The 10,290-nt window shown below is 46.4% G+C and overlaps 1 protein-coding gene across 1 annotated transcript in view; it reads right to left on the reverse strand.

Annotated features, from left to right (window-relative positions):
- LOC106544671 (desmoglein-4) overlaps positions 1–1,407 on the reverse strand; it is a 34,342-nt gene extending 32,935 nt beyond the window's left edge. Inside the window, exon 1 of the mRNA XM_087707132.1 lies at positions 1,245–1,407. Coding sequence (XP_087563258.1) covers positions 1,245–1,292 — 48 coding nt within the window. The 5' untranslated portion in view covers positions 1,293–1,407. The remainder of the gene's footprint in view (positions 1–1,244) is intronic.
- Positions 1,408–10,290: the final 8,883 nt, after the last annotated feature.

Here is a 10,290-nt window from a genome sequence, read left to right on the forward strand (position 1 = left end):
CCTGATACATTTATTCATTTTCTCTTTGGAAAAGAAAAGGACCAGCTTCCCCCTCAATAAAATACTAGAAGCATATTGAAAGTCCTTTCAAAGGAGGCCCCAACAGAAAGCTTGCTGGCAAGTATCTAGGACCCAAAACTAGTGGGACTCATGATATGAGTCACAAGCAGTTTACACTGGGGCCTGTGGGCCTACCACTTTTTAAGAAGGTTTTAAAAATGGATTTTGTGCTAAAAGACACCTTGCTGCAAGTAAAACTGACTGAGGCAGCAGTGGTATGTAAGCTGATTCGTAAAAGCATAGATTGTTAGATGAACAGCCTCATCCAATTTCATTTCCAAACTGTAAGCAACACTCCAGATTTAAAGAAACCTGTTTGTTGTACCAAATACTTTTTGTTAGTTTTTGCCAACTGTTTTTGACAGCTGTCTCTCTGGATGAGCTTGATTTTACTGAAGTAAAATCAGCAAACAGAGCTGGCTTTATTTGTTATAGAAATGATTTACAGAATTTCACATCAAAAGAACACACACACACACACACACACACACACACACACAAACAGAGCGAGAGTGCAGAAGTACTATATTATGTACTTAAAGCTTATAATTAAAATTGTGAATACCAGTAAAGCTATGAAATGATGAATGGGAGAATACCGGTGATGATCAGCCATTCTGTGGTTCTCAGTATCGAATTCTTGAGCATTAAGATGAATTCTACACCTGTGAAGTCTTAGCATCAACTCTATTTCCTTTTGTTAGGAAAAGGAAGCATTAGAACCAAAAGCATTAATATGATGGAGGGCCATTCTAATTCTATATGCACGTTTCTGAAATCAACATTCAACCTAGAGATGACACTGTACCGATATTTGTACTGAATTTCATTAAATTTTAATCTTTTCATTGAAACTAAAATCCAGATATTGATTCCATTTAGACTAATTGTGACACCGTGTTACCATGCTTATGCATTTAGAAATATGACCTGAATACAAATGGATTTACACTCTAGTAAGAAAAAGGAGTGCACCCAAAAGCTTTTCTATCTCCAACTTTTTAAATAAAACTAGATTTTCAGTACACAGTTTAAGAATACTCGATAATTAATTTAAGAAATGCCTGCACCATCAACTTTAATTTAAGCAGAATGCAACCCTAGAAATTACCTCCAAACCAAAGTCCTTTGCTAAAAATGAATATTTGGATATTTTTAAAAAAAGTTTTGAAGATCCATCTTACCATTAAAATAAACAGCACAGCAGCTGTTCTGTAAGGAAGCCAGTCCATTTCATCTGTAGTTTCTTAAATCCAAGGAAGGGGCAATAATGCTCCAGGTGTCTGTACCTTGCCCTCCCCCCCAGTGGCAATGCCTGTAAAAAGACACGGCACAGATGTTCTTCCACCCAGGCTTTGGAGCAACCTCTGGCTACCTCGCAAGGGAGCACTGAAGATGCTGTATTACACAGAATATCTCTCCACCCAAACTTCTGGGCAGGTCTGACTCGAAATGCTTGACAACATCATTATTGCTCCAAGGGAAAAAAGATACTGACACACCTTGATAGTTGTTGAAATAAAACATTTTCTTGGCACCTAAGAGAACAGAAAGATCAGAAACTACCTAAAGTACCCACCATCAAATATTTTCTTCTTCTTTGTGTGCACCCATCCAAACCAATAGTTCAATGAACAGGAGTGTGTGGGAGTCCTGAAACCCTGGAATAACTCTTGGGATTATATTTCAATGGATCAGCTTTATAGACTGAACCTAGCCTGTATGGTATATCTGTTCCTTTCAGATAATTTGAGAAGGATGGTCTCCATGTGATGAACTTGGCCCAGTTGTCCCTCTATTTTTTTAAAATAAAAGATCATACCTCTGAAAGGAGCGTCAAAACTTGACTTCTCCCATTCAAAAAAAGACCCTCTGCATAGAAAGGACTCCATTTATTAGCAAAGTTGAGAGCTCAGTATACGTGCTAAGTGAAATGTCAAACGTATGCTGCATTAAAGTGAATGGCATTGCTAGTGAAGCTTCTGAATCTTGCAGTATATAATAAATGAGTTGAGCTATTTTTATTTAATTTTTTAGAGTTCAAAGTTTCTTACATAAGAAATGCCCAGGATTTTTTCTAAAAGACAAGATTTTTAAAACTTTGTTAAAAAGTATATCTAATTGATTTTTCTCCCGCACAAACAATTTGTGAAGACCTGCCTCTTGTCCAAAGAATTGGCCTAGGATGGAAGTTGAGCTGGTGACAAATTTGGTGTGCCACCTGGGGAAAGGATACTTTTTTTTTAAACTATCTTTTTATGGATTTTTGTAAGCTGATTAGAGTTAGACAGCCATATAAGTCCTGAAAATTAAATTAAAATAAAATCAAACTATCAGGGGACGCCTATCTGTTGGTATAGGTTTCATAGGTTTTCATAGGTTTATTGGATTTATATACCACCCTTCTCGCAAGGACTCAGGGTGGCGTACAACATAAAAGAAAACACATATTACAAAAATTAAAAGGGACATTAAATAAAGTATCCAAAAAACCCCCCAATTGATATTTACAATAAAAATTTAAAAACTGAATTAAGATTAACAACCAAATTAATCCTATATTTTATTCTATTCAGGCCAGGCTGGCTTGCTGGAAAAGTCAACTTTTTAGCGCGTCGGAAGGACCAGAGGTCGGGGATTATGCGAAGCTCCAGGGGCAGCTCATTCCAGAGGGGAGGCACTCCCACAGAGAAGGGTCTCCCCCTGGGGGTCGCTAGCCGACACTGTCTGGCCGACGGCACCCTGAGAGGCCAACTCTGTGGGATTGCACTGGACAGTGGGATGCTACTGGTGGCAGTAGGTGGTCTCACAGGTATCTTCCATAAGGAATAATGCAACTAGAACTATTGTTAACAGATAATTGAAAGTTATCCGGTTGGGTGGAGGGAAAAGGGAAAATACCCTTGAACTACAAAAAGAAGAGCTGCTACCAATTCAATAGTAAGATAAGAGGGGCTAGAGCCCAGACCAAAAAATTAACATGAGAAAATGTTACTTTTCTACTTTTGCATCAGGCAAGCCCCCTCCTTTTCACACAATGATAGCAATAGCAATAGCAGTTAGACTTATATACCGTTTCATAGGGCTTTCAGCCCTCTCTAAGCAGTTTACAGAGTCAGCATATCGCCCCCACAGTCTGGGTCCTCATTTCACCCACCTTGGAAGGATGGAAGGCTGAGTCAACCTTGAGCCGGTGAGATTAGAACCACTGAACTGCAGATAATAGTCAGCTGAAGTGGCCTGCAGTACTGCACCCTAACCACTGCGCCACCTTGGCTCTTTTGGTCATGATAAAAGAAGGGAGGGGAGATGTGCATTCAGACTTGGATAGTTCCTGGTGGTGAGCGACTGCTAGGCACCCCCCCTCGCCGCACCCCCCCCCTCGCCGCATGAACAACGGACAGTGACGGCGCTTTCTTTAACGAGGCCAGCTTAACTTGACTGATTAACTTGACTGTGCAGAAGAAAGCGAAATCTTTGCCCAGGAACCAATGCTGTTTGGGGACGCTGCTGCCAGGCATTGGAAAATTCCAAAGGAGGAGGTGCGAGGAATGGAAGATGGCTGCTCGAGCGAGACGCTGAGCTGTGTGTGAGAGGTGAAGAATGGAAGTGAGAGGGACAGAGCCCCTAGAACTTTGAACTTTGAAGGGAGAAATCCCCCGCCGAGGCTACCCATTGGGACGTCCAGAGGAGCGTTTTGGTTGGAGAGGGGTTGCTCAAATAGCCCCTAGATGCCCCGAACACTCCGAACTTTTCCATCTGTATGCTGGCTTGCAGCAAGACAACGGCGCTTAAGACCGGCTTTTTGAACTTGGCGGTGGCGGCAGGGGCGGCATTAGGCGACATTAGGATGGCAAGCCCCTAAATTTCTAAGCTTGGCTGCTAGACCTGGAAGAGAGGAGTGGGGTGCACCAGAAGGGAAGAGTGGGGGAGTGCTGGAAGGGGAGGAACTCAAGTGATCCTTGGATACTTTGAACGCCCTGGAAACCTTTGCATCCCCACACTGGCATTTGGAAAATGGCGACGGCGCTCTGAACTCATTCTGAATCCGGCATTTTTAAATTTGGTGGCGGCGGCAGTGGCAGCGGCGGCGCTGGGACAGCAAGACCCCGGCCCCTGGTTTCGGAGGGGAAGAGTCCCCTTATTGCGAGGTTTGAGGAGGAATGGTGTGCGGTTCTTTTCTATCAACTGGACCATGTGTATTATGATTGGTTGGTTGGTTGGCCTGTGCTGCTGCTGCAACAGCCTTCCCTCCTCCCCCCCTTGCTCTTGCTGCTCATTATCCATAATCTGCCGCCCCACAGGGAGACATTTTACAACCGTACCCTAGGCTGGGCCAGCTACCACTTCAGTCATTTCCGAATTTTTGAACTTTGGACTTTTGGACTCTTCCCCCCACTCCTCTCCTGCCTCCTCTCCCACCCCTTCCACCATTGTTCTTAATGCTGCCCTGTTTCATCTATGCCCCCTTGGGACTGTGCCACTTCAGACTAATGGTGATAAACAGAGGGGGGGGGTTAGGCTTTGGACTGCCTCCTGTTTTAATTTGGCATTCCAGGGACATCAGGGACATCATTCCATCTGCCCTCTATTTTACAATCGTCATCCACTCCACCGTCCACCGGACTTGACTTTTTTGCGAACCCATCTACGAACTGTACTCGAATTTGCACATCTTTAATAGCTGCGCAATTCTCTTTTTGTATGGGGAGTGCATGTGGTACGTATGTATTGATTGAATGATCCCACACTTTTAACTTGTGTAATCCCCTTTTATATTATACTGTTGTATTTTAAATTTTTGTGGGGGTGTGAGTGAGTGAGTGTTTCAGTGTGTAAGTGAGATTGGGATGGGAACCGGGTTCCCCCCACACTGAGTGCTCGCAGAAGTGTTGGGGAGACCTGGGCCTGTTCCAATCTCAGGATGATTGATTCGAAGGGCCTGTGGGGGTGGGTGGAGGGACTACGGACACGGGAGTGGGCCGGAGCATTACGGTCTTAACAGGGAGGGGCAGATATGGCGGGGACTTTAGGGCTGGCCATTACCGGGGAAGGAGGGCTCGCTACGTTACAGAGATCCCTCCTTCTGGCCCTATGAGTCCCACTCCAAGGCCAGATGGCGTGAGTAATCAGGACCCTGGTCTCAGGCTGCTGTCGCTAAATGCCAGGTCTGTAGTTCACAAGGCTCCCCTCGTCCGGGACCTAATTTTAGACGAGAGGACAGACCTGGCATGTATTATTGAAACCTGGCTGGGCCCGGAGGGAGGAGTCCCCCTCATAGAGATGTGCCCAGAGGGTTTTCAGGTGCTTCATCAGCCGCAACCGCAGAGAAGGGGTGGGGGTGTGGCTATTGTTATCTGAGAGTCCCTAGTACCTCGTAGGATCCCTGCTCCGGAGCTTGTCGGGTGTGAGTCCTTGCTGGTGAAGTTGGACCTCAAGGGTCAAGTGGGCTTGCTGTTAACGTACCTGCCTCCCAACAGCGTTGCAGCAGCCCTCCCCTCGCTCCTCGAGTCAGTAGCTGAGCTGGCAATTGAGTTCCCCAGGCTTATGGTTCTGGGGGATTTCAATTTGCCTTCGCTCGGTGAACACTCTGATGGAGCGCAGGAGTTCATGGCTTCCATGACAGCCATGGGCTTGACCCAAGTAATTCGGGGCCCGACTCACTCGACGGGTCACACGCTCGACCTCGTATTCCTCTCGGAGCTGTGGAGTTGTGATCTTGGTTTGAGGGGTAGCGAGATCTTACCCCTGTCATGGTCGGACCACTACCTACTGAGGCTTGACTTTCGGAGACCAAACCCCCACTGTAGGGAGGAGGAACCGATTAGGTGGTTCCACCCCAGGCGCCTTATGGACCTTTTGGGCTCTCAGATGGAGCTTGGTGTTGTTCCTGATACCCTCGTCCGCAGTCCGGCGGAGTCTCTGGTCGCTGCCTGGAATTCAGCAGCGGCAGAGGCTCTTAACCGGATTGCGCCTTTACGGCCGATCCGAGGCAATGGATCCAGGAGGGCTCCTTGGTTTACTGAGGAACTTCGGGGGATGAAGTGCCGAAAGAGACGCCTAGAGCAACAATGGAGATCCAATAAGTCTGAGTCAGACCGAGCGCTTTTAACATCCAGCATCAGAGTCTACCTTCGGGCAATCAGGACGACAAAAAGAACACACATTGCCTCTCTGATTGCTTCTGCTGAGTCGCGCCCAGCCGCCTTGTTCAGGATAACCCGTTCCCTCCTAAACAGGAGGGATACGGGCGATCCTTTGCAAGACAGAGCTGAGGACTACGTCCAATTCCTTGTGGATAAAGTTGCTCGGCTTCGGACGGACCTGGACTCCAATTGCGCAGAGCCAGCCGAGAATCTGGATGGACATCACTGGATTGATTTTCAAGCTGTTACCCCTGAGGACGTGGACAAGGCCATGGGAGCCGTAAGTGCCTCCACATGTGTGCTGGACCCGTGCCCCTCCTGGCTGGTTGCTAACAGCAGGGAAGTGACACGGGGCTGGATCCAGGTGGATCCGGTTTAAAGGTGGTGAAACCCCTCCTGAAGAAGCCATCTTTGGATCCAGCCGTTTTAAACAACTATCGTCCAGTCTCCAACCTCCCCTTCGTGGGGAAGGTTGTTGAGAAAGTGGTGGCCTTTCAGCTCCAGCGGTCCTTGGAGGAAACCGATTATCTAGATCCCTTCCAGTTGGGATTTAGGCCTGGCTACAGCACGGAAACCACTTTGGTCGCGCTGACCTATGATCTCTGGAGAGCCAGGGATGGAGGTCATGCCTCCATCCTAGTACTCCTCTATCCTTGTGCTTCTTGACCTCTCAGCGGCCTTCGATACCATCGACCATGGTATCCTTCTGCGACAATTGCGGGAGGTGGGGGTGGGAGGCACTGTTCTACGGTGGTTCTCCTCTTACCTCTCGGACAGGTCGCAGTCGGTGTTGGTCGGAGGGCAGAGATCGACCCCTAGGCCCCTGAATTATGGGGTGCCGCAGGGTTCGGTCCTGTCCCCCCTCCTGTTTAATATCTACATGAAGCCGCTGGGTGAGATCATTCGACGGCACGGGATAAAATACCATCAGTATGCGGACGATACACAGTTGTATCTGTCCGCCCCGTGCCAACTCAGTGAAGCGGTTGACGTGATGTGCCAGTGCCTCGAGGCTGTTAGGGTCTGGATGGGGGTTAACAAGCTTGTACTCAATCCGGATAAGACCGAGTGGCTGGTGTGTTTCCCTCCTACTAATTGGCCAAGATTTCCATCTCTCAGGCTGGGGGGTCAAACAATACGCCCCTCAGACAGGGTTCGCAATTTGGGAGTCCTCCTGGACCCACAGCTGACTTTCGAACACCATCTGTCGGCTGTGACCAGGGGGGCATTTGCCCAGGTTCACCTGGTGCACCAGTTGCGGCCCTACCTGAACCGGGAGGCCCTCACAACAGTCACTCGTGCCCTTGTGACCTCTAGACTGGACTACTGCAACGTGCTCTACATGGGGCAGCCCTTGAAGAGCATTCGGAGACTTCAGCTTGTCCAGAATGCAGCCGCGTGAGCGATCGTGGGTGCACTCGGTTCACCCACGTAACACCTATCCTAGCTGCACTGGCTGCCTTTTGGTCTTCGGATACGCTTCAAGGTGCTAGTCGTCACTTATAAAGCCCTACATGGTGTTGGACCTGGGTACTTGAGAGACCGCCTGCTGCCAATTACCTCCAATAGACTGATCAGATCCCACAGATTAGGCCTCCTCCGAATTCCATCCGCCGGCCAATGCCGACTGGTGACTACCCGGAGGAGAGCCTTCTCTGTGGCTGCTCCGACCCTCTGGAACGAGCTCCCCGTGGAGACTCGAACCTTTACCACCCTCCAGGCCTTCCGCAAAGCCTTTAAAACCTGGCTGTTCCGACAGGCCTGGGGCTAAAGAGCCTTTGCCCCCCTCCTCAAATGGTATGGTTGTTGTGTGTTTTAATTGTGTATTGTTATGTTCGTCTTTTTATCCCCTGTCTGTACCCCCTTCCCTGACTGAATTGTGAGCCGCCCTGAGTCCCCTTCGGGGAAAAGGGCGGCATATAAATGTAATAAATCCAAATCCAATACTTGCAAGACATCAATAAAGAATAATGAAAAATGATGAGGGGCAGCATCTCAGAATCTGTGTATACAGAAGCCATAGGAAATGTTTTTGTTGAGAACCTATGTCAAGATGTGTACTTTTAGGGATCTCAAAGTATATAAATAGAGATTTCCCCCCCACTTATATCAGCTGAGATTTTATTCCACCGGTGGCGATATCCATCACTGAATCTTCTGTTGCAAAGCACTGAGTTATTCCTTATTCTGCCTTCCCAAAATTTGCTCTCAAAGACATTTTCAAAGCAAAAGTAAGTCACACATGCAGAGAGATACTCAAATACACATACAATTAACAAATGAATAGTAGAGGATTTCCTGTATAGGCAGATGGTTGAATGAGATGACCTTTAGTCACTGAGCCGAGGTGGCGCAGTGGTTAAATGCAGCACTGCAGGCTACTTCAGCTGACTGCAGTTCTGCAGTTCGGCTGTTCAAATCTCACTGGCTCAGGGTTGACTCAGCCTTCCATCCTTCCGAGGTGGGTAAAATGAGAACCCAGATTGTTGTTGGGGGCAATATGCTGACTCTGTAAACCGCTTAGAGAGGGCTGAAAGCCCTATGAAGTGGTATATAAGTCTAACTGCTATTGCTATTGCTATCTTCCCAAGTCTGTGACTCTATAGTTCTAAGTAATAATCAACCAAAAACAACATATTGAAAGCAACAGAGCAACAGACCAAATTCAGCCGTAGACTGGGAAGCTGGAAAACATCTCTTTATCAACCTGCGCTTGGACCAGGTTGATGGATGATGTCAGTCAGAACCTTTAGGGAAAATTCATTTATCCTGCATTGGATTGGTTCAAGCTGATAATAATTATATTATACATACACACATGCATAAGCAGTCCTTACATATTGTATTACTTCATTTCCTTTTCCTCTTTCCTTTCCCTTTCATTTTTTTCCTCTTTGTTCTCCTTTATTAAATAAATACATTTTTTTTAAAAAAGATACAGATTCTGGGATTTGAATTTGAATTTATTGGTCTTGTATGCCGCCCACTCCCAAAGGACTCCGGGCGGCTTACAATAAACAAAGGAAGGAGATAAATAGACAAATAGACAAACAACAATTTAAAATACACAACATTCATAGTTCCCGTGGGGCTGACTATTTCAACAGCCCCCCAGCCTGCCGGAGCAGCCAGATCTTCATGGCTTTGCGGAAGGCCGGGAGATTAGTAAGGGTCCGGATCTCCACAGGGAGCTCGTTCCAGAGGGCTGGAGCTGCAACAGAGAAGGCTCTCCCCTGGGGAGTCGCCAGCCAACATTGGCTGGCAGATGGGATCCGGAGGAGGCCTAGTCTGTGCAATCTGATCGGTCTATGGGAGGTAATTGGCAGGAGGCGGTCTCTCAGGTACAATGGGTGTTTCATCTCCAATTGTCCTACACTGAGTCATCAAACAAAAGCTCCTGCATGAGCAAATTACATGCCCATAGAATTTCATTTCTGTAGAAGGCAGTTGAATTCTGCTAGGATAGTATCTGTACTCATATACCGGTATATGCTTTTTATGGACATGCTTGTTGTTTCAGGGTAGTTGTTTCATGCTTGCTGTTTCATTGACAATTGTGAAATATTTTCACAGGGCCATTAATTGAAAAAATATAAGAGGTAATATATATTTCACTATTCATAATAGTACATTTTTAACGCCTACGGTTCCAGCTTGTGTTTCTTAAAGGCAATTCATTACTCTCTTCCAGATATGCCAAAGATGCAGTTGTAAGAATTAGTTTGCTGATTGTTCAGTTCAATTCACCCTTTCATATTCTAATACATTAGAAATATACAGTAATAATAATACTCTAATACAGTAGAAAACAGCCTAAAAAAAGAATTTTCTGTAAGAAAACTGATAACATCCCAACAGAGTTAATGTTGGACTTTCCTTCAGTTCTTCTTTTAGAAATAGTAACTGTGTTTCTCTGGTTTGGAGCCCACTGGATGAAATAATTTATTTGCTTTTCCTGTAATTTCTTCCTCAGCTGACCTTCATCCCCATACATGCAAGCAATCACTGTCTCTCTGTTTATCCAAAGAAGGCACTTTGACTTCTCTGTGTTGATAAATAAATACCAATCCCACCAGGGAAAGTA

This window comes from Thamnophis sirtalis, unplaced genomic scaffold (assembly GCF_051295495.1).
Source record: "Thamnophis sirtalis isolate CommonGarterSnake01/CBP01778 unplaced genomic scaffold, rThaSir2_p1.2 scaffold_2, whole genome shotgun sequence".
Classification (NCBI taxonomy): Eukaryota; Metazoa; Chordata; class Lepidosauria; order Squamata; family Natricidae; genus Thamnophis; species Thamnophis sirtalis.